Source organism: Mustelus asterias, chromosome 9 (genome assembly GCF_964213995.1).
Source record: "Mustelus asterias chromosome 9, sMusAst1.hap1.1, whole genome shotgun sequence".
Taxonomy (NCBI): Eukaryota; Metazoa; Chordata; class Chondrichthyes; order Carcharhiniformes; family Triakidae; genus Mustelus; species Mustelus asterias.
Genome location: NC_135809.1, coordinates 115,076,977 through 115,102,408, shown reverse-complemented (window position 1 = coordinate 115,102,408; position 25,432 = coordinate 115,076,977). Strand labels below are relative to the sequence as shown.

At 44.4% G+C, this 25,432-nt stretch overlaps 1 protein-coding gene across 2 annotated transcripts in view; it reads left to right on the top strand.

Moving 5' to 3' along the window:
* The window catches only part of spon1b (spondin 1b), a 334,634-nt gene that overhangs the window by 25,957 nt on the left and 283,245 nt on the right, over nt 1-25,432 (top strand). For both annotated transcript variants that reach the window (XM_078220918.1, XM_078220916.1), the window contains one exon: nt 1,735-1,883. In XM_078220918.1, coding sequence (XP_078077044.1) covers nt 1,735-1,883 — 149 coding nt within the window. The remainder of the gene's footprint in view (nt 1-1,734; nt 1,884-25,432) is intronic.

Genomic DNA, 25,432 nt, shown 5'->3' with positions numbered 1-25,432 from the left:
TAAAATCAATTATGTGACTGGTGAGCAGGTTGGACGAACAGCATCTTTCTACATTTCCTTTAAGTTCGGCGCAAAAACACTAATCAGACTTGGATTACCTCAGCCACATCGCAATGGGTGGGTGCTAATCTAATGCCGCGGATGAATTCTCACACTGGGCGAAACAAGAGCGCATTTAAAAAATCATTTGATAAAGGATTAGAGGTAAGTGTGTAGCAGCACATCTGTTTCTCATTGTTCTATCCAGAGGTTGGAGCACAGTCATTTATAGTCTAGGTGTTAATTGTCTGCTGGGTGAATTTTTTAGCCAGGCTGCTTGAGGGGTTGTTTGATTAGAAAGAAAAATGGAACCTTGCCCCTGTCACTTAAGGTTGTGATTATGTCGACGAACAACGAATTTGCTGTACAGAGAGACAGGCCATTCAGCCCAACTGGTCTTTGCTGGTGTCCATACTCCTCTCACCCCTCTTCATCTCACTCATTTATCCTTCTACTCCTTTCTCTTCCACGTGTTTATTTAGCTTCTGCTTAAAAGTATCTATACAATCAGCCTCAACTGCACTATGTGGGAGCAGGTTCTACAATTTGACCATTCTCTGCAAAGAAGTCTTTCTGAATTCCATGTTACGTTTCTGAGGTATTATTCCCCTTGTTCTGGGCATCTCCACAAGTGGAGGAACCTTCTCCATGTCCACCTTCTCAAATCCTTTCATAAAAACTTTTATCAGGTCATGCCTCAACGTTCCCTTTCCTTGAGAAAAACTCCCAACCCATTCAAAGTTCCCTGCAGTGAGAAGCCATCAGTTCTGGTCTGAACCTATGAGCAGTGACAGACAGAAAAATAATCCTCTGGCGCACCCAGCCTGGCTCGCACAGAGTCAATAGCCTGTGCATCACAATGTGTACACTCCCCACTTCAACCTAAAACAATGTGATCTACTGGAAGAGGAGATTGAAGATACTGGATGGATTCCAGGTCTGAAGGGGCTGTCGTATGAGAAGCAGTTGAGTAACTTGGGCTTGTACAGAATAATGAAGGGAGATTTGATTGAGATATATAAACTATTCAATAGGATTGATAAAGTAAATGTTAACCAAATGTTCCCCCTTCTAGAACAGTCTAGGATAAGAGGTCATAGTTGTAGAGCAAGAGGGAGGAGATTCAAGATAGAGATAAGGAGAAGCTACTTTTCACAGAGGGTTGTGAATCTATGGGACTCACTGCCCCAGAGTGCAGTGGGTGCAGAATCAATCAATGGATTCAAGAAAGGGACAGATAAATATTTGATCAAAAGTGGATTAAAGGGCTATGGGGAAAAGGCAGGGAAGTTGAATTCGGATGAGATGGAGATCAGCCATGATCACATAGAATGGCGGAGCGGCTCGAAGGGTTGAATTGCCTATTCTCGCCCCTAATTCCTATGTTCCTAGGAGGATAAGGAAATATGAATATAGGAACAGGAGTAGCGTTCTAAACCCAAGTAATCCTTGCAAATTTTTACCGCACTCTCTCCAGTACTTCAACATGCTTTTCAAAAGGTGGAACTATTGGTAACTAAGCGACAGAGTCATTAATCTCCTTCGTTCGTTTGACTTCGCTATCTTGAGCAGATTGGTGTGGAGCGTGGTATCTGTGAAGTGCTAGAGCTTAAAGCTTGTATGTGGGAATGTTTTCCAACCGCTCACCTGAAATGTTGACTGTATTCTTTCCTTTTGTTTTGGTAACACAATAAGAATTTGCAACGCACTGGTCTGCCATCATCGGAGCATCTCACTCCAAGTCGTACAGGTTATGGGAGTACGGAGGGTTTGCCAGCGATGGAGTGAGACAGGTCGCTGAGTGGGGTTCCCCTGTGAAAATGGAAGAAGAAATCCGGCAGAAGGTAAGGCAAGAGCGAGGCCAGGCTTACAATGTGCTCAAGACACCAATCGTAAGTTCCAACAGGGGATTGCACAGATGGCATGAAAAAAGAACTTCTAATGCAATTGCAAATGCTTGAGCAGCTGGTTTTATTAATGCAGCCACTCGGTAAATTCAGCCTTGATGTGGAATGTATGTGCACTTGGAATAAATGAATTCTGGAGGATCCCATGCTGAGAGTGAAGATGTTGTGTAGCTTTTACTCCCCAGGGTTTTCTCTTATACTTCTGTTTTATTTAGAATGAATGTTCTCTCGGATCTGAAGTAAAAGCAACCTTGACATGACCGTGCCAACTTAAGCCACGGTGAGTGGCCTTACCTGGAAGCTTATCAGTCCAGTTCTGGGACATGAAGATCAAATTTTAGTTTTTCCTATATTTCTATAGAACCATTCAACTGTCACTGTTGATTCATGGTAAGAAGGGACAATGAGGTGGGATAATTTAATGCCAGTCATTTTGGAGAGAGAATGCTAAATGTTGTAATCTCCAAAGAGTCTTATTGAAATGCAGGAATTGGAGACTTTGTTGGGTCAGCACAAAAACTCTATCTTAAGGGCTGCTGGAAATGTGACATTTCCTGCATCACTTGTTGCTTTCTACAGTAATTCAGCCGCTACATTGAATACAAGAGGATTGTGGAAAACCGCCTTTGACAAATATTGACAGATGTACGTTGGATGACTTTGTGACACAGACCCATGTCTGTTTGCTTTGAGTGTACTGAGATTATTGTTCCCATTACAACTGCCATCAGAAAACTGACACTATAGTCAGTCACTAAGATTCCAGGTCTTGGAGTCTCTGTTGTAACCCGGCGGCGGAATGGAAAATTCTGTATAACCTTTCATCAAGTCACTTTTATGTAAAAGTAGTCACAGTTATACTGACGCAGGGTGGAATTTCCCCGTCCCGCCCACCATGGGAATCGTAGCAGGCGGGACATGGATCATGCAAACGTCCGTTGACCTCGGGCGGGATTTTCCAGCCTTGGGGTGAGCACGGCCAGAAAATCCTGCCCGTAGATTCAACATACAAATTCTTTTGATTTCCGTTAGTAGCTGTTTTCCTACAAAATGGATGTGGTGGAAGCAAATTCAATAATAGCTTTCAAAAGGCAATTGGATAAATATGAAGAGGTTAAATCTGTAGGACTACAAGCAGGTGAGTGGGACTAATTGAAAAGCTCCTTCAAAGCACAGGCACAATGGGCTGAATGGCCTCCATCTGTGCTGCCCCATTTCTGACTGAATGATTCTCATTGACTGAAGTACTTGGAGACATCCTGTGGATGTTAAATGTGCTCCTAAATAAAAATTTCTAGGTCAACCCCAAGAGTTTCTGGTCCTTTAGCCAGTCCATATACTGTGTTGTATGAAGTAAAAGGGAGTATTGGGTTAACTGTGTAGCTTGGAATAGATAGGTAACTTACCTCCTTACTTAATTCAAATATTCAAAACCTAAAATGAAAATCAGAGGAACTTGAGTCACCCATCATACAAGCCGTGGCTGAGAAATCCCAAATCAACCTTCAAAAGTAGAGAATTTATGACAGCCTTTCTAGCACTTATTCCTTCCACAATCAATTGAAATCCTGGGGTTATTGAAAGTCAACATCTTCAGTCTGAGTAATTTTACAATTGAAGTCTTTAGAATTAAGGATAATTCTACTCTCAAATCCCAGCTAATCCTCCTCTACTTGATTAAATTGAGCCACAGCGACACAGAGGCTTCCTTGCTTGGGATGCGGGTGAAGTTGAATCGGAATTAAAACAGTGGGCTTTTTTGTACGTGTGCTTTTTGAGAACTTTGCTGTATGAACTTGTAAGACCCACGAGGCGTGGTCGAATGGGCCTGAATGTCAGTGTAATCAGAGTTCGATGACTAAAATTCTGCGATCTTTTGTCACTTGGATTATGTTGTCATTGAGCTTGGTGTCCTGGGGACAGCCTTGTGCTTTGAGTAATTGAGAAGCTTCACTGCTGATTTTGATATGTTAAACATCTGGACATGTTGACCATTTGACCTGCTCTTAATCTTTAACATGATTGCATTTTAGATTGAAACACTCGATTTACTAACTGGCTCCTGGCCTAGTCTGTGCTCTTGGCCTTGCAAGCCACCTTCCACTCTCCCAGACTATTCTTATACTGCCTAAACTGGCTTTATGTCTGGCCTGAGTAAGATTCAAAGCTGGTCTGTCAACCTTTCCTTTTCAACAACAGCAAATGATGTTTATAGGGCACTTTGCACATAGTAAATTGATCCAAGGTGCTTCATGGGAAGTGTTATTAGACCAAATCTGACAGCAAGCCAAATAAGGAAAATGTTGGAACAGCTCAGGTGTCCAAAAGCTTGATCAGAGATGGAGAGTTTAAGGGAGAGCTTAAAAGGTGCGGAGTGGGATGAAGAGGTGGCGAGGCCTGAAAGACTGAAGGTATGGGGAAATGGAACTGAGGGATATGGACAAGAGGCCAAAACTGAAGGCATGCAGAAATCTTCAAACGCCTCATCAACCATAGTACAGGAAAAGTGAGATCAGGAATTATAGCAATTGGCTCAATTGCTGTCAACAACACAATGTTTCCCTGTTAGAGTTTGGAAAGCCCAGAATCCGAAGAAACGTCTGAACTCAGTGCGATGACCACAGTGGGGCAGTTGTCAACTGGCATCACATCCAAGAAGGATCCCGTTCCTCAACTTTGAGCATGCAGGCCTATAATTCGGATCCGTTTTCATTGTGACCGACAATCGCTTGAATGAGGCCTGATGATCAATGAAAATTGGTTAAAATTGATGGAAGTGGGTAAATGTGAAATCGATCCAGTCGATGCAGTCACGGTTTCGCGATCACTGAATTTTACCAACAAGTTCAAAATGGCAGTTGTGGCAGCAGTTCCAGAAAGCAGCTCAGTCACCTTTTGATTTTGATTTGATTTGATTTATTATTGTCACATGTATTAGCCTTGAGTGAAAAGTATTGTTCCCAAGGGCAATTAAGGATGGGCAGTTAACACTGGCCTAGACAATCAAGCTTGCATCCCATGAACAGACAAAACGTATTTTTAAATAGAAAATCAAGGCAGGATTTTACGGTCTTGCTCATCCCAAAACCATAAAATCCCGCCCAAGGTCAATGGACCTTCCCATTGTCCACCCCTCGCCCGCTCCGATTCCCGTGGCAGGCGGGGTGGTAACATTCTGGCCTGAGGATTTGATATTAAGATCAGATTTTTTTTTTGAATGAGTTACTGGAATTGAATTGTACAAGGGTCATAGAGGGCTTGACCTGGTAGGTGTTGATAGGCTGTTTCCCTTGGTTGGAAAGACTAGAACTAGGACATACTCCCAGGAAGAGAACAAACAACAGTACAGCACAGCAACAGACCTTTTGGCCCACCAAGCCTCCCCAGATACGTGATTTCTATCATTTTGTTAGCCTGCCATCCATGTGTCTATCAAGATACACCTTGAAAGTTGCTAACGTGCCTGTTTCCACCCCCTCCATTGGCAGTGCGTTCCAGGCATCAACCACCCTCTGTCTGAAAAACCTTCCCTGCCTGTCTACCCTAAACTTACCACCTCTCACCTTAAACCTGTGCCATCTTGAAGTCGACCCTTCCACCCTGGGAAAAAACCTCTGACTATCCGCCCTATCTATGGCTCTCATAATTTTGTCGACTTCCATCCGGTCGCCCCCGAGCCTCCGTATTTCCAGTGAAAACAATCTGAGTTTATCCAACCTGTTTTCATACCTAAAACCCTCCAGGTCAGGCAACATCCTGGTAAACCTTCCTTGCGCCATCTCCAAAGCATCCACATCCTTCTGGTAGTGTGGCAACCAGGGGATCAATCATTTTGGAAACAAAGGGCTGTGAATCTTTGGAATCCTCCATCCCAGGGAGCCAGGGATCCTCTGCCCATGAGGACATTCTAGACTGAGACTGAAGGATGCTTGGGCGGGAATGGTATCAAGAGATATGAGGCTGGCTTGGAAAATTAGTCAGGATTAGCCATGATTGTAGCCCATTTGGATCAGACCTCATTTGGAGTATTGCGAGCAGTTTTGGGCTCCGTATCTAAGGAAGGATGTGCTGGTCTTGGAAAAGGCCCAGAGGAGGTTCACAAGAATTATCCCTGGAATGAAGAGTTTGTCATATGAGGAATGGTTGAGGATTCTGGGACTGTCCTCGTTGGAGTTTAGTAGGATGAGGGGGGATCTTATTGAAACTTACGGGATACTGTGAGGCCTGGATAGAGTGAACATTGAGAGGATGTTTCCGCGAGTAGGAAAAACTAGAACCAGAGGGCACAACCTCAGACTAAAGGGACAATCCTTTAAAACAGAGATGAGGAGGAATTTCCTCAGCTAGGGAGTGGTGAATCTGTGGAACACTTTGCCGCAGAAGGCTGTGGAGGTGAGGTCATTGAGTGTCTCTAAGACGGAGATAGATAGGTTCTTAATTAGTAAAGGGATCAGGGATTATGGGGAAAAGGCAGGAGAATGGGGATGAGAAAAGCATCAGCCATGATTGAACGGCGGAGCAGACTCGATGGGCCGAGTGGCCTAATTCTGCTCCTCTGTCTTATGATCTTATGGTCTAAATGGTGGAGCAAGCTTGAGGGGCCATTGGATTTTGACAGTGTTTCATTTCCATAGAAAGCTCCTTCAAGATTTGATTTACCTGATCATAGATTGACTGTTCATTTAAAACTGTTGATGGCTAAATAAAAGATTGCATAGGTTTGCAAAACTACTTCATGCATTAAACTCAACCCTTGATTGTTGTTTAGCAGAAATTGATCTGAATGAAACATTTGCAAAACTGTGTGAACTTCATCTAAAAATCGATAGCAACTAAAAGTCTAGTGACGAACCCGTGTTCCTAATGTCTCATCAATCAAAACTTCAGAGTTCTTCAGATAATTAGGGGGAGATCTACTGGCTCGCCCTCATGTATAATGTTCCTAACATCCCATCTATCTTTCAAGATGGCAGGACAGGTTGAGGAGTCTGTTTTTAAGAAAAGTACAGAATGCCTGCTTTTTTTAATAGAGGAATAATTGAGCGGAATACTGTGTCCTCCTCTATGATTGGGAGGTGGGTGTCGGCACATTTAATCAACAGGAGGGTGGCAACTGAGGGCTCTGCCATCTTTCCATCCTGGTTGAGTCCATGCTGGGAAGGCCTGCAGATGCCCTCTCTGCCCCACTGCTCACTAAGTCCCTTGAATGGCCAATTAAGTGAGCAGGAAGCTCATCATGCAGGGGACATGACAGGCAAGCCCTTAACGTGTATGCTCGATCATTAGGCGCCCAGTGCCTGATCAAGGATCCCAGCAAAAGAAAGGGGGAGGGGAAGGATGCCACTGATGCCAGCTCCCTGCCATTGTTTCTGATCCACCTTACCCCCATGTATACAAAGAACAGTACATCATAGAAACCCTACAGTGCAGAAAGAGGCCATTTGGCCCATTGAGTCTGCACTGACCACAATCCCACCCAGGCCCTACCCCCTTATCCCTACATATTTACCAGCTAATCCCTCTAACCTACGCATCTCAGGACACTAATGGGCAATTTTAGCATAGCCAATCAACTTGACCCGCACATCTTTAGACTGTGGGAGGAAACCGGAGCACCCGGAGAAAACCCACGCAGACACGAGGAGAATGTGCAAACTCCACACAGACAGTGACCCAAACCGGGAATCGAACCCAGGTCCCTGGAGCTGTGAAGCAGCAGTGCTAACCACTGTGCTACCGTGCCGCCCCTTTTTAAAAGTTTTCACAATACAGCACAGGAAACATCATAGAAACCCTACAATGCAGAAGGAGGCCATTTGGCCTCTTGTATCCCCCCCTCCCCCCCACCTCCCACCATCACTCACTTGCGCCTGGTCCCTTCTCAACTCTAGGTCTCGTAATAGTGTGGCCATTGGCTCCCTATCTCACCGGTGGCCCTACTGAGTGCGTAGGAGGTGCCAGCCTCTGGCTGGCAGCTCTTGGTGGGTGAGACATCCGCCCATGGGATTCCTTGATTTTGGAGAAGGCTCGTTGCTATCCTGTTAGGTGTCCAACTGGCACAAGAGGCGGCAGGCCCTCTCAAAAAGGGGCAATGCGAAGGTTTCACTGACCTCCAACCTGCCATCTCCACGCGGTTCTGCCCATGGAGCCATAGAGTCATTAATGCGCTGAAAAATAGAGTACCAAAGCGAGGAAGTTTTGCTAAATCTTTATTCATCACTGGTTAGGCCTCAGCTGGAGTATTGCATCCAATTCTGGGCACCACATACGGGAGGGTCTCAATTGGTGCAGAGAAAGAACAAAACTTAGAATGATCCAGAACACAAGATTCAATGGTAACTTTCGTAAGGGAATTGGATAAATACTTGAAGGGGAAGGATTTGCAGGCTATGGGCAAGGAGTGAGAGTTATTGGATAGCACCAGTCCAGAAATAATGGGCCAAATGACCACCTCTTAGGCTGTATGATTCTCTTGTTTTGAGGAAGAGAGATTGACGGGGTGGCCTGTGTGCCTCAGAACTTACCACCGCAGTGATAAAGAGATGCCAATACATCCTGATGTACTTGTTCAAGTCCAGAAAGCAAATAACTAATAGACCAAACTGGAACAAAAGTGTGAGTTGATAATTGTAGAGCAGAATATGTGGCAATGAAGAGATGACCTTTTCCAAAGACACCACGGTTAGAGGTGGAGGAAAAATTAAACCAGGGAAGAACTGGTTAATATAGCTCTTTGGGGGGTAAAATGATCAAGGGATATGGGTGGAAGGGGGGATCAGGATAATGAATTTGATGATCAGCCATGATCATTATGAATGGCGGAGTGGGCTCGAAGGGCCGAATGGCCTCCTCCTGCTTCCAATTTCTATGTTTCTCTTATAACTGTGTGGATTGGCATTGTCCTTTCCCCTCTGGCATGTCAGTTTGCTCTGTTTCCGAAGTTTGCAAGCGTCTTATGTGAAATAAATTTGGCAGTCAATCTGATTTTTAATGGGTTTGCAACAATGGTCAAAAACCGTCTTTAGTTTGGCCTCAATAGGAAATCTCACATAGGGTAGCTGTTGTGGAAAATGGATGCAGGTTATACTTGTTTCAAGCGCTGGATACTCTTCTGAGGCTTAATGTTCAGGCAGTGTAGAGGGAATTATATATCTGGCTGTGCTACTGGGACACTTGATGCCATCAATGCTTGTCCTGAAATGAGAAGTGTTCCATTTGTTAGCAGTGACATCTCTCACTTTGATAAGGACAGAAAAAAAAAATGGACCGCAATTCTCCCGAATTGGGTTGAAGTGCCCACGCCATGACTATCAAGTGGAATTCTTCCCCCCATAATTTATAAAATCTGCTTTGATCGATTGAATTGGAGTAGATGGTTGCATCAACAAGCCTATGAATTTCTTTCGCTGCTGGGCTCAGGATCACAGAATCGTACAGCACAGCAGTAGGCTATTCGGCCCATCATGGCTGTACCCGCTCTTTGAAGCAGCTGTCTAATTATTGCTACGCCCCCGCACTTTCCCCAAGGCCCCTGAGAATATCTTTTTACGAGAGTTTTCTGATCATAACTTTAGGTTCCTCATTAATGTTTTCTTAGAACACTTTGCTTCGGGGTAATATGTAATTTAAATCAAACTTATTACATTGTTTTCCAGGAATGAGGGGAGAAAAAATCTCAAATCAAAGTTACGTAGTTAATGAATGACTCTGCATGAATTCTAATTGCTTCATTAAACTTTGCTAGCCTGATGGCTTATTTTCCAGCTGTGTTTTGCTTTCACAAGCAGGAGGGATGGTCTTTGCAGTTTCACATCATTTACACACATCAGGGATATAAATAAAATTATCTCTTAACGTCTGTTCTTAATAATTGGTAATTCTTTGTTTAAATGTGTTTTCGGGAAGTGGGTTACGCTGCCAAGGCTACAGCTACTGCTGCTTTGTGAAGGTGACATCTCATCCCTGTTCTACCTGTTTTAGCACTCATTCAACCTTGTATTCTGCTCTCCCAAGCCCTGGCCTGAGTTTCTCCCTGAGATATCTGCCGTCCTGACTCGCACCAAGCCCTGTCCACCAATAACCCCTCTGCCCATTGACCTACATCAACTCCATTGTCAAGAAAAGCCTCAATTTTAAAATTCCCAACCTTCTTTCCAGCATCTTTCATGACCTCCCAATTTCATTAACTTCCTCTAGCCTCATTCTGCAAAGTAATTGCCGCCTCTTGAGACCCCCTCAGTTCAGTTACTCCACAAATGGTGGCTATGCCTTCAACTGCCTGGGCCCTAAGCTTAGATTTCCCTCCATGAACCTCTCAAGTCACTCCTTGAGATCTTTCTTTGACCAAGATTTGGGCCACCTGCCCTAATATCGCCTTATGTGGCTCAGTGTGTAATCTTATTTGAGAATGTTCCTGTGAAACGCCTTGCAATATTTTATTATGTTAAAGGCACAACATAAGGGGCGCAATCCTTCCGGCCCAGTGTGCTGTTTGATCGTCTCAGTGGGTCAGGAAGATTGCGTGCGAGATTTTCGCACCGGGCATGAACCGGTCTCGCACCGAAAGTCATCTCCCCGGTTCTGTTTTGCTGCGCTATGGCGCAAAGCCGATTTAAATGTTAATGATATGCTTACTGTCTGATCTCGCCATTGCGAATCACTTATGGTCCCCATCCAACGGGGACCAGACGTGATGGTCATGCCGGGTGATCGGAGGACATTGAAGCACCCGGGTGGTCTGAGGCATGGCGTGGCAGTGCCGATGGGGCATTACCAGCCTGGCAGTACCTACCTGGCACCCTCTGCCTGACACCGTGGCATTGCCCACTGGGCACCATAACTGTGCTGGGGCAGTGCCAAGGAAGTGGGACGTGAGTGGGGATGGGATTTGTGTGGGGGTGGGGCCTGAGTTTCTTTATTATTATTAATTCGTGCGCGGGACGTTTTTCATGCAGAGAGTGGTGGGTGCCTGGAACACGCTGCCAAAGGAGCTAGTGGAAGCAGGCACAGTCACAACATTGAAGAGGCAGCTGGATGGGCACATAAATAGTGAGGGAATAGAGGGATACGGACTGAGTAAGGGCAGAAGGTTTTTTTTTGTTTAGTTAGGGCACCATGATCGGCACAGGCTTGGAGGGCTGAAGGGCCTGTTCTTGTGCTGCGTTTTTCTTTGTTCTTTGTTCTTATAATTAAATTACCATCCATTTTCAATGATTGTCTACGTTGCACATATATTCAATGCGGGAATTGATTCATACATGCCAGAGCTGAACAGACCATCCTTAATTCCAATTAGAAACCTTTTCTGTTTTTCCTTTCAAAGTGTTCTTTTTTTAATGGCTTTCTCTTACAAATTGGACCTGATTTTCATGCCTCATGTGTCAGAGCAGTGGCAGAGGGATTTAAAAATGGTGAATAGCACCTGATTTATGGATCCCAAGGATTCATAATGAATCCAGCTGCAGAAACTGATTTCTGGCCATGACGTTTTGCTGATACATTTCACCACCTGGGTGCATTATGAATGTTTGGCTGAGTTCCAAGACACACACATGCATTTGCGCAGCACGGTTCTGTTTTAACAACTTGCAGCGGGCTTTTTGGTGGGTGATTGACATGGTTATGAAGTCATAATAAGTTATACATTATTAGATCTGTTTGAAAGTTTAACTGGACAAGGTTAAGGGGGTTGAAGTGAGATAAAGCTTCTGGGATTGGCAGGCCCCACTCCATCCTACACCCACCTCCCCGGAGTGAAAATTGGATGTGACGAAGCCCTCTAAAAAGAGATTGAGGGGACAATCTATTTGTTGTGGCTGACAAGATATAAGGATTGGGCAGAGTAGACAAGGTGAAATTATTCTCTCTGGTGTTCTCTCCAGAACAATGGGAACTTAATCTTAGTGTTGGAGCTCACTAGGAATGAAATCAGGAAATCAGGGTGGGCTTGGGCTGGGGCAAGTGGTTAGCACTGCTGCCTCGCAGTACCAGGCACCCAGGTTCAATTACGGCCTTTGGTCACTGTCTCTGTGGAGTTTGCACATTTTCCCTGCGTCTGCATGGGTTTCCTCCGGGTGCTCCAGTTTCCTCCCACACTCCAAGAGATGTGCAGGTTAGGTTGAGTGGCCATGCTGAATTGCTCCTTAGTGTCAGAGGGATTAGCAGGGTAATTACGTGGAGTTACAGGGATAGGGTCTGGGTGGGATCATTGTCGGTGCAGGCTCGGTGGGCCGAATAGTCTCCTTCTGCATTGTAGGGATTCTGATCTCTTCTATTCTATTAGTGATCACCTTATACTTATGGCCCCTAATAATGAACCGTCTCCCCATCTCCCACCCCCACAAGCAGAAACATCTTCCCTGCACTTATTCCATCAAATCTATTGAGTTAAAGACCACAAATGGTCTACCACATTTTTTCCTCTTTATTGAGAAAAAAAAATCAGCCTATTCAGCCTTTCCTGATAGGTATACCATTCACACAACATAATATAAAAGCAAATTATTGCGGATTCTGGAATCTGAAACAGAAAGAGAAAGGGTGGAATTTTACAGTCTTGCTAGTCCTGAAACTGTAAAAGCTTGTCCGAGGTCAACAGACCTATCCATTGTCTGTCTCTCGCCCGCTCTGATTACCATGGTGGGTGGGGTGGTAAAAGTCCAGCCAAGAGGTATAACTCTCATTCAAGTATCATCATTGCAAATCAGTTTTGCACCTTCTGCACACCTTCTAACTCCTGTTGAGGTGAGTAACGCAGATAACAGACATTGTAATGGTGAGTGATTAATTGTGATCACTCATTGTTTTTAATCAATGTCTCCAGGTTAATAGAAATGCTTACCAAAAGTTCTACTTTGTATCCTTTTGTTTCCTCCAGTTTTATGTGGGACTTTCCATCACAATGCCCCATCCATATGTGGGTGGCACAGTGGCACAATGGTTAGCAGTGCTGCCTCAGTGCCAGGGACCTGGGTTCGATTCCTGGCTTGGGTCACTGTTTGTGCGGACAGTGTCTGCATGTTCTCTCTGTGTCTGCATGGATTTCCTCCCACTGTCCGAAAGACGTGCTGGTTAGGTGCATTGGCCATGCTAAATTCTCCCTCAGTGTGCCAGAACAGGTGTCGGAGTGTGGCAACTAGGAGATTTTCACAGTGACTTCATTGCAGTGTTAATGTAAGCCTACTTGTGACACTAATAAAATAAACTTTTAAAAAACAGCTTTCTTAAAACTCATTCTCAGGATGTGAGCATCACTGGCATGGTTAGCATTTATAGCCCATTCCTATTTGCCCTTGAGTGGGTGATATGGAACAATGTGGAATCACTGATTTCCATATATGTACTTGCAACATTTCAAAGTACTGCTGAGCTTAAGTAGGAATGTAAAGGAAGGGTGTTGGTTGGGGTATGCAGATATCTGCATTCCTTATTATCTCAACTTGTGTCAACAACATTCTGTGCAGGGTGAATGATTTATTTCTCTTCTGCCGACTTTGGAAATGGCGTGCCTTCGCCCAGCTATGTATCCATCTTAAAATCGAATAGTTCTAAATTACGTTGCTTTCAGCGATCCGGGCTGCGAATTATAGCCTGGAAGGTTCAGAAACAAAACACAGGAAAAGACAGCTTTAGAAAGTGAGAGACTCGAGCAGTCCCAATGTGCCAATGTAGATTCATCATCCTAATGTCTAACTATCCAAATGAATTATTGAGGCTTGCTGGAAGCCAGTGAGGTGAAGGCATTCACAGCTGTTAAGCTTGAGGACCGCAGAGGAAACTTATAATGAGTCGAGGTTGATACGTCTGATCAAACTACATTAAATCCTGAATTTTCAAGGAAGGTGCGGAAAAGCGTTTTCCTTTTCCCCCATTCCAAAGGTTTGTTTTAGTAACGTTACCTTTCATCTCTTGCTTTCCATCGAGTCAAGCAGTCCCAATGTGCCAATGGGTGGCACGGTGGCACAGTGGTTAGCACTGCTGCCTCACAGCACCAGGGACCCGAGTTCGATTCCCAGCTTGGGTGACTGCCTCTGTGGAGTTTGCACGTTCTCCCCGTGTCTGCGTGGGTTTCTTCCGGGTGCTCCAGCTTCCTTCCACAGTCCGAAGATGTGCGGGTAAAGGTGGATTGGCTATACTAAATTGCCCCTTAGTGTCCAGGGATGCGTAGGTTAGAGGGATTGATGGGGTGGATGTGTGGGGTTACGGGAATAGGGCCTAGGTGGGATTGTTGTCGGTGCAGACTCGATGGGTCGAATGGCCTCCTTCTACACTGTAGGATTTCAATGGTTTCTATGGGCCCTCTCGTCTGAAGGGTCTTAATCTGGCCAATCATATTAAACATAAGTAATAGAAATAACTAATCAAGTGAGGAGATGTAATCATTTGGGCCTCTTCTGCACTGTATGATTCTGTGACATAAAAGACCCCAAGGAGTTTTTCAAGGTGAGAGGGAGTTTTAGGGAGATGTGTGGGTGATGTTTTTCATACAGGGAGTGGTGGGTGCCTGGAATGCACTGCCAGAGGAGGTGGTGGAAGTGGGCACATTAGCAACCGTCTGAAATAGCCACTCAGTTGCCCTCATTACCTTCTCATAAGAACATAAGAACATAAGAAATAGGAGCAGGAGTAGGCCATCTAGCCCCTCGAGCCTGCCCCGCCATTCAATAAGATCATGGCTGATCTGACGTGGATCAGTACCACTTACCCGCCTGATCCCCATAACCTTTAATACCCTTACCGATCAGGAATCCATCCATCCACGCTTTAAACATATTCAGCGAGGTAGCCTCCACCACCTCAGTGGGCAAAGAATTCCAGAGATTCACCACCCTCTGGGAGAAGAAGTTCCTCCTCAACTCTGTCTTAAACCGACCCCTCTTTATTTTGAGGCTGTGTCCTCTAGTTTTAACTTCCTTACTAAGTGGAAAGAATCTCTCCGCCTCCACCCTATCCAGCCCCCGCATTATCTTATAAGTCTCCATAAGATCCCCCCTCATCCTTCTAAACTCCAACGAGTACAAACCCAATCTCCTCAGCCTCTCCTCATAATCCAAACCCCTCATCTCCGGTATCAACCTGGTGAACCTTCTCTGCACTCCCTCCAATGCCAATATATCCTTCCTCATATAAGGGGACCAATACTGCACACAGTATTCCAGCTGCGGCCTCACCAATGCCCTGTACAGGTGCATCAAGACATCCCTGCTTTTATATTCTATCCCCCTCGCAATATAGGCCAACATCCCATTTGCCTTCTTGATCACCTGTTGTACCTGCAGACTGGGCTTTTGCGTCTCATGCACAAGGACCCCCAGGTCCCTTTGCACGGTAGCATGTTTTAATTTGTTTCCATTGAGATAGTAATCCCATTTGTTATTATTTCCTCCAAAGTGTATAACCTCGCATTTATCAACGTTATACTCCATTTGCCATATCCTCGCCCACTCACTCAGCCTGTCCAAATCTCTCTGCAGATCTTCTCCGTCCTCCACACGATTCACTTTTCCACTTATCTTTGTGTCGTCTGCAAACTTCGTTACCCTACACTCCGTCCCCTCCTCCAGATCATCTATATAAATGGTAAACAGTTGCGGCCCGAGTACCGATCCCTGCGGCACGCCACTAGTTACCTTCCTCCAACCGGAAAAACACCCATTTATTCCGACTCTTTGCTTCCTGTCGGATAGCCAGTCCCCAATCCACTTTAACACACTACCCCCAACTCCATGTGCCCTAATCTTCTTCAGCAGCCTTTTATGGGGCACCTTATCAAACGCCTTTTGGAAATCCAAAAACACCGCATCCACCGGTTCTCCTCCATCAACCGCCCTAGTCACATCTTCATAAAAATCCAACATGTTCGTCAAGCACGACTTTCCCCTCATGAATCCATGCTGCGTCTGATTGATCGAACCATTTCTATCCAGATACCCTGCTATCTCCTCTTTAATAATGGATTCCAGCATTTTCCCTACTACAGACGTTAAGCTGACCGGCCTATAGTTACCCGCCTTTTGTCTCCTTCCTTTTTTAAACAGCGGCGTAACATTAGCCATTTTCCAATCAACCTCAAGGGCAATTGGGGGTGGACCACAAATGGTTTTGCCAGCAATGCCCAGATCCTCCGAATAAATAAAATTAAATATGGCAGCAATTTTGTATGCAGCAAGGTTCCACAAACAGCAATGCAATAATGACCAGACTATTTACTTTTGCAAGCTAAATATTGAGCCAGGGCACAGGGGAAAAGTCCCCTGCTTACCTTTGTAATATCGCAAAGAACAAAGAAAAGTACAGCACAGGAAAAGACCCTTCGGCCCTCCAAGACTTTGCCGTTCAAGATGCCCTAACTAAACTAAAAAAAAACCTTCTGCCCTTATGTGGTGGACCTCAGTTGTGCCTTTGTCCTATATGGACCACCGTTGTGTGTGCTTGTCATACCTGGACACATCCCCTTCCAGTTTGGTTCCTCCCCTCGGCACCTAGTATAAAGGTGGCTGTCTCCTCCCCCTTGTTCAGTCTAGGTTGGTTATATGTTGGGATCTGCTCCTGATTCTGTTGTGAATAAAAGCCTACACTTATATTGGCATATCGGTAGTCTTTCGCCTTATTGATAGCGCATCACCTTACTCAGTCCGTATCCCTCTATTCCCTCCCTATTCATGTAACCATCCAGATGCCTTTCAAATGTTCTTAATGCGCTGACTTCCACCACCTCCTCTGCAGTGCACAGTGTGGGAGTTTCATTTTTAAACTCCCCTTGAAAAACCCAACAGGATTTATTCCAGTTTATACGCGAATTCGACACTTAGAATTTTTTCGGGAGAATTGCCCCCATATCCCTGCATCCAGTCTGTCCAGCCCTGTCAGAATTTTCAATCAGATGTTTCAATGAGATCCCCTCTCATTCTTCTAAATTCCAGTGAACACAGGCCCAGTCGACTCAATCTCTCCTTACATGACAATCTTGCTACCCCAGGAATCAGTCTGGTGGACCTTTCTTCAATAAGGAGATCAAAACCATGCACAATACTCCAGGTGTTGTCTCACTGAGGCCCTGTACAGCTGCAGTAAGACATCATGATCATGGCTGACATTGTGATTAGCACTGTTGCCTCACAGCACCAGGGAACCGGGTTCAATTCTGGCCTTGGGTGACTGTCTGTGTGGAGTTTACACATTCTCCCCATGTCTGTGTGGGTTTCCTCCGGTTTCCTCCCACAGTCAAAGATGTGCAGGTTAGGTGGATTGGCCATGCTAAATTGTCCCTTGGTGTCAGGAGGAATAACAAGGTAAATACATGGGGTTATGGGGATAGGGCCTGGGTGGGATTGTAGTTGGTGCAGACTCGATGGACTGAATGGCCTCCTACTGCAATGTAGGGATTCGATGATTCTATGATATTGTGAATTGATGGGATCTAAATACTGATCCCTGCTGGACCCCACTAGTCACTGCCTACCAGTTTGAAAAAAATCTATTTATTCCTACTTTCTGTTTCTCGTCTGCTAACCAATTCACAATTCATGCCACTGTCTTACCCCGATCCAATGTGCTTTAAATTTGCACACTAACCTTTCACGTGGGACTTTATGAAAACCTTTCTGAAAATCCAAATCCACCACATCTACTGATTCACCCTTATATATTCTACTCATTAGATCCTCAAAAAACCTATTTTACCGACTACAGATGCTCGGCTAACCAGTCTGTAATTTTCTGTTTTTTACCTCCCTTTTTTAAATAGCAGGGTTAAATTTGCCACCCTCTGATTTGCCGGTACTATTCTAGAACCTACAGAATTTTGGATGATGACAATTAAAGCATCTATTGTTTCCATGGCCACCTCCTTTAGTACCCTGGGATTATCAGGCCCTGGAGATTTATCAACTTTCAGTCCCATTCATTTCTACAACACTATTTTTCTTGTAATGCTAAATTCCTTCAATTCTTCCTTCTCGCTCTACCTTTGATTCCTTAACATTTCTTGGAAATTATTTGTGTTTTCCTCCGTGAACACAGAAACAAAATAGTTAATGGTGCTGCCATTTCCTTGTTCTCTATTGCAAATTCTATTGTTTCAGACTGTAAGGGACCTACATTTGTTTTGACGAATCCTTTTCTTTTTATGTCCTTATAGAAACTTTTAAAGTGTACTTTTACGTTACTTGCACATTCACTCTCGTACCTTATTTTCCCCCAATTTAATCAATCTCTTTGTCTGCCTTTAATGAAAACTGAATTCCCAATCCTTAGGCTTACTACTTTTTCCAGCAATTTTATAGGGCTCCTCTTTGGATCTAATGCTAGCCTTAATTTATTTTGTAAGCCATGGTTGGACTGCTTTTCTTAATTATTGATTTGACTTATTATTGTCACATGCATTAGTATACAGTAAAAAGTATTGTTTCTTGCGCGCTATACAGACAAAGCATACCTTTCATAGAGAAGGAAAGGAAAGAGTGCAGAATGTAATGTTATAGTCATAGCTAGGGTGTAGAGAAAGATGTTTGCACCAGAAAGGAATGCATATACTTGCTCATAAATATTAGCTATTCCCTATCCACCATCCTGCTTTTTAATGAAGTTCTCCAACCTATCTTAGCCAACTCACGCCTCATGTCTTTGTAGTTTCTTTGAGAACCCTAATTTCAAATCGGCAGACTTCAATTTGCATCCTAATTCTGCCATGTTATGATCACTGTTCCCTAAAGGACCCCTCACAACAAGATTAATAATTAAACCCTTCTCATTGCATAAGGGTTCAGGGGTATGGGGAATTAGAAAATCAAAGGTAAAGGAGAGGGTATGAGTGCAGGTTAATGATGAGGACATTCATCTAGTTAAAGGAGTCAAGGGCTCAGGCAGAGTAAAAAAGGTGACAAACAGAAGAAGGGAGGTGGTCAACACAGTGCAAGGAGATGGTCTGGGGAAGGATAATCAGTTTGCGATAGGTAGGGACAGAGCGTGCAATCAAAAGAATGCACTAACAAATCGGGTCCATATAAAGGCTAGCATAAAGACACATTACCTGAATGCACATAGCATTCGAAACAAAGTACAAATGGATATGATCAAGTGGCCATTACAGAAACGTGGTTGCAGGGTGACCAGGACTGGGAACTGAATATCCAGGGGTATCAGACATTTCGAAAGGATAGACAGGAAGGAAAAGGAGGTGGGGTAGCTCTGTTAATTAAAGATAACATCAGGGTGGTAGTGAGAGACGATATCGGCTCTAAGGAGCAGAACGTGGAATCGTTGTGGGTGGAGATAAGGAATAGTAAGGGGAAAAAGTCACTGGTGGGCGTGGTCTATAGGCCCCAAATAATAACTTTGAGGTGGGTCGGGCTATAAACAAGCAAATAATGGATGCGTGCAAAAACGGAACAGCAATAATCATGGGGATTTTAACCTGCATATTGATTGGTTGACTCAAGTCGGACGCGGTGGACTTGAGGAAGAGTTCTTAGAATGATGTCGCGATAGTTTCCTCGAACAGTATGTTACAGAACCTACGAGGGAGTGAGTTATCTTGGATCTGGTCCTGTGTAATGCGACAGGTAAAATTAATGATCTTCTTGTGAGGGATCCTCTTGAAATGAGTAATCACAATATGGTTGAATTTCTAATACAAATGGAGGGTGAGAAAGTAGGGTCCCAAACCAGTGTCCTCTGCTTGAACAGAGGGGAGTACAATAGGATGAGGGCAGAATTGGCTAATGTAGACTGGGAGCGCAGACTAGTTGGTAGGACAGCTGAGCAACAGTGGTGGATTTTTAAGGAGATTTTTCTCAGTACTCAGCAAAAATATATTCCTGTGATAAAGAAGGAATGTAAGAAAAGGGATAACCAGCCATAGATAACTAAGGAAATAAAGGAGAGTATTAAATTAAAAACCGATGCGTACAGAGTGGCCAAAAATAGTGGGGAATTAGAAGATTGGGAAAGCTTTAAAAAAACAACAAAGAACTACTAAGCAAGTGATAAAGAAAGGAAAGATAGATTATGAAACTAAACTAGCACAAAATATAAAAAACTGATAGTAAAAGTTTTTACAAATATATAAAAAGGAAAAGAGTAGCTAAAGTAAATGTTGGACCCTTAGAAGACAAGAAGGGGGATTTAATAATGGGAAACGAGGAAATGGCCGAGGCCTTAAACAAGTTTTTGTGTCGGCTTTCATGGTAGAGGACACAAATAGCTTACCGAAAATTGACAGTCGTGGGACTGTAGGGGGTGAGGTCCTTAAAACGATTACTATTACTAAAGAGGTAGTGCTTGGTAGGCTAATGGGACTAAAAGTAGACAAGTCCCCGGGCCCAGATGGAATGCAGCCCAGGGTACTGAAGGAAATGGCAGAAGTAATAGCAGATGCGTTGGTTGTAATTTATCAAAATTCGCTGGACTCTGGGGAAGTGCCAGCTGATTGGAAAACAGCTAATGTGACGCCACTGTTTAAAAAAGGAGGTAGACAAAAGGCGGGTAACTACAGGCCGGTTAGCTTAATGTCCGTAGTTGGGAAATTGCTGGAATCCATCATTAAAGATGAAATAGCAGGACACCTGGAAATAAGTGGTTCGATCAAGCAGACGCAGCATGGATTCATGAAGGGAAAGTCGTGTTTGACGAATTTACTGGATTTTTATGAAGAGTGCAGTTGAAAGAGGGGAACCGGTGGATGTGGTGTTTTTGGATTTCCAGAAGGCGTGCGATAAGGTGCCTCACAAAAGGTTGCTGCAGAAGATTAAAGTACACGGAGTTGGGGGTAAAGTGTTAGCATGGATTTAGGATTGGCTATCTGACAGGAAGCAGAGAGTTGGAATAAATGGGTGCTTTTCTGGTTGGCAGTTGGTGACTAGTGGCGTGCCGCAGGGATCAGTGCTGGGGCCTCAACTGTTTACCATATACATAGACGATCTGGAGGATGGGACCGAGTGTAGGGTAACAAGGTTTGCGGATGACACAAAGATGAGTGGGAAAGCGAATTGTGTGGAGGATGCGGAAAGTCTGCAGAGACATTTGGATAAGCTAAGTGAGTGGGTGAGGATCTGGCAGGTGGAGTATAACGTTGACAAGTTATACGGGTGGCATGGTAGCACAGTGGTTAGCACTGTTGCTTCACAGCTCCAGGGACCTGGGTTCGATTCCAGGCTTGGGTCACTGTCTGTGTGGAGTTTACACATTCTCCTTGTGTCTGCGTGGGTTTCCTCCGGGTGCTCCGGTTTCCTCCCACAGTCCAAAGATGTGCGGGTTAGGTTGATTGACCATGCTAAAAATTGCCCTTACTGTCCTGAGATGCGTAGGTTAGAGGGATTAGTGGGTAAATATGTAGGCATGTGGGGGTAGGGCCTGGGTGGGATCGTGGTCGGTGCAGACCCGATGGGCTGAATGGCCTCTTTCTGTACTGTAGGGTTTCTATGATTTCTAAGTGTGAGGTTATCCACTTTGGAAGGAATAATAGTAAAATGGACTATTATTTAAATGGTGAAAAATGCTACTGTGCAGAGGGACCTGGGGGTCCTTGTGCATGAATCACAAAAACTCAGTTTGCAGGTGCAGCAGGTAATCAAGAAGGCAAATGGAATGTTGGCCTTTATCGTGAAGGGGATGGAGTATAAAAGCAGGGAGGTCTTGCTGCAATTGTACAAGGTACTGGTGAGGCCGCAACTGGAGTACTGTGTGCAATTTTGGTCCCCTTATTTGCGGAAGGATATATTGGCCTTGGAGAGAGTCCAGAGAAGGTTCACCAGGTTGATACCGAAGATGAGGGGGTTAGCTTATGAGGAGAGATTGAGTAGATTGGGCCTGTACTCGTTGGAGTTTAGAAGGCTGAGGGGAGATCTTATAGAGACATATAAGATAATGAAGGGGCTAGACAGGTTGGAGGCAGAGAGATTCTTTCCACTTAGAAAGGAAACAAGAACTAGAGGACACAGCCTCAAAATAAGGGGGAGTCAGTTTAGAACAGAGTTGAGGAGGAACTTCTTCTCTCAGAGGGTAGTGAATCTCTGGAATTCTCTGCCCATTGAAGCAGTGGAGGCTACCTCGTTAAATATGTTTAAGTCACAGGTAGATAGATTTCTGATCAATAAGGGAATTAAGGGTTATGGGGAGCGGGCGGGTAAGTGGAACTAAACCACTATCAGATGATCTTATTGAATGGCGGGGCAGGCTCGAAGGGCTAGATGGCCTACTCCTGCTCCTATTTCTTATGTTCTTATAATACCAAATCAAAGGTAGCAGGAGTTTAGAAATCCGAGTGGGTTATTCTGACAATCTGATATTTTAGTGGTCACTGTTACCGAGGTTAGTTTTTCATTCCAAATTTATTTACTAACAATTTAAATTCCTCAGCTGCCATGGGTGAATTGAACTCTTATCTGTGCATCAGGCCGCACTAGAACTCTATAACCTCTATGTTACTGTTACCAATACTTTCCAATGTCACAACAGTGAATATATTTCAAAAGTACTTCATTAGTTCTCAAGAACAGACCCAAGGGGCCAAGTGGCTGATTCCTGTTCCTACATTCCTAGTTACCCCAATGACTCATTGTGGTAGTGAATTCCACATTCTCACCACTCTCTGGATAAAGAAGATTCTCCAGAATTCCCCATTGGATTTATTAGTGGCAGCTCTATATTTGCGATCTCCAGTAACAGCTTCGCTTGCAAGTTCTCTAATGTCTATCCCATCAAACCCCTTTTATAATCTTGAAGATCTCTATTAGTTTACACCTAAACCTTTCTTTTCTGGAGAAAAGAGCCCCAGCCTGTTCCTTTTCTCCTGCGCGTTCCCTTAATAGTTCAAGCTGCTAAGCTGGTTTGACCAACAGCGAGGGCCTTAATTGAATTTTTCCACCGAGATATGCTTGCGTGCTTGCTGTTTGCCTGGATTCAGTGGCTGGTCAGATTCATTGAGGTTTTGTGCAGTTCTCTGCGTCTGCCACACTGCAATCTTTATTTAAAATTGAGACAGGGCGGCATGACCTTGTCAACTGAACAGTAGAAACAAAAGGAGAGTCCATCAGAAATACCTGTCGGAGAATAGTTACTTGTGTTTTACATATTCGGTGTTGCAAAAACATAGCTCTCTCTGCAGTCAGCGGGGAATGGCCTGTTTAATGTTATCTGCCAGCATTTAACTGGGAGACAAATGTTGCCATTCTTCAGTGAATCCAGTTGACAATGTTTGCAGAGGATATTGGCCTGCCTCATGGTGCCTGCAATTGAAGAGCTGAATCTCAATAATAGGAAAAGAGAAAAGCCATTTATGGCTCAATGGTTTAACTGAAAAAAAAAACAAATGAGGTAAACCCTCGATTATGTCGGATAGCAGTGGATAGCACTTGGAGAAAATTGGGTTCTGTAGTCTTGAGTCAGCCAAGCAGCAAGTCAGCTCTTGTTCGAACTGCAGGTAGCCCATCACACTTGACAGCAGTGATGCAGTTAGCTAATGAGAAATCTTGCGCTCCTGTAAGGCATTGCATTGTGTACTCGGAGGAACGCACTGGGGTCTGAATAAGTTCTCTTCGAAAACATTTTCCACTGCAGGTGAAGGAACGCTGTTGTGAAGCACTGTGATGAAGGATCCAAACATTGTCTGCTTTATTGCTCAGCCTGTATCGCACGGCTTAAAGCCTTATCTCACTTACTCAAAAAATCATTAAAGAATTGTGCTTATTATTTACAGTGACAATATTTAATCAGATTCCACAGTGTTTCAGTTTATTTTTAATGCAGTTAACATTATCAGTGCATCAGTCCCTCTCAATGCTACGGCACAACTATTGCCTGCAGAATGTATGGCCTTAATTTAAGTCAACTATGTGTCCCGGGATACGTAGGTTAGAGGGATTAGCGAGGAAAATATGTGGCGTTACAGAATTGGGCCTGGGTGGGATTGTTGTCGGTGCAGACTCGATGGGTCGAATGGCCTCTTTCTGCACTGTAGGGGTTCTATGATTCTATGATTCCACGAACTGCCATCCTCTAAACCCTCCCCACAAATGCCCTCATCAGTCCACGCCTTCTCCCGAACCACCTGGGGGCCACAATGACCACCGGGCCCCCTGACGTGGCTATCACGTCTGGTCTCTGTTTGTGGAGACAAGTAATAATTCCCGCCGGCTTCCCGTTATGCCGGTGGGTCAGTGAATACCGGGAGCCAGGTGAATCCGGGCTAATATCCGAAAATGCATATTTAAATTAAGATTGCAGATTATGTCCCTGCGAGGAGAAGCGCCAAAAAGAGGTTCTCTCCGGCGCAAACTGCGTCTTGCCTGTCTCACACGATTCTCCAGCCATAACACAATTTCCACTTGAGTACACGGGGTCAGAGATTCTCTCCCATCGTTCAGAAATTTGACACTTTGGGGAAAATGGAAGTGGGTGCAAGAATAGTGATGATGGGTGAGAGGGTTGTAATCCTTTGATAGCCATGTCGCAGTTTGGGTGGCACGGTGGTTAGCACCACTGCCTCACAGCACCAGGGACCCGGGTTCAATTCCTGCCTCAGGTGACTGTGTGGAGTTTGCACGTTCTCCCCGTGTCTGCGTAGACTTCCTCCGGGTGCTCCGGTTTCCTCCCACACTCCAAAGATGTACGGGTTAGGTGGATTGACCATGCTAAATTGCCCTTTAGTGTCAGGGGGATTAGCTAGGGTAAATATGTGGGGTTACGAGGATAGGGCCTGGTTGGGATTGTTGTTGATGCAGACTCGATGGGCCGAATGGTCTCCTTCTGCACTGTATGATTCTATTCTATGATTTGCTAACCTGACTCTGTGAAAGGTTAAGAAGCAGCAGGAGAATGCCAAGAAAGGTTCAGACAAAATATTTATTTATCTATTGAAAAATTACACTGATTTCCAATTATACTCTTCATCCTTTGTGACTCTGATTTGCCTTCTATGTCGTTATTTTGGAGCCCTACATGACAGCTTTTTAAAATGATATTTATGCAATTTGCCTGCAGCAAGAACTCACTATTCAAAAGAACTTGCATTTATTAAGACCTGCTATGACCTCAGGATATCTCAAAGCATTTTACAACTAATGCTATATTTTTGAAGTATTGTCACTGTTGTAATGTCAGGAATGTGGCAGCCAATTTGTGCGCAGCAGACTCCCAAAAACAGCAAGGGATAAATGACAAGATAATCTGCTTCAGGGATAGTGAATGAAGGCTACGTATTGGTCTGAGTTTGTGAAAAATGCAATGTTGGTGCCAGTTTGTTTGTTTTAATCACCCTTCGGGTCCACAGCATTCCCCAGAACACTCTGACAGCCACTTTTCAAGTGTAGTCTGTTGCTACGTAAGCAAAGGCAACAGCAATTTGTACACAAGGTTCTGCGGTTCATAATGGCGTGAATGCCCAGATAATCTTGCTTCGTGTTGATGATGAAGGAATGATTGTTGGCTAGGACGCTGGGTGAAGTCTTTAGTCATCTTTGAATGGTGCTTGGACCTCCTGAACTTGGCAA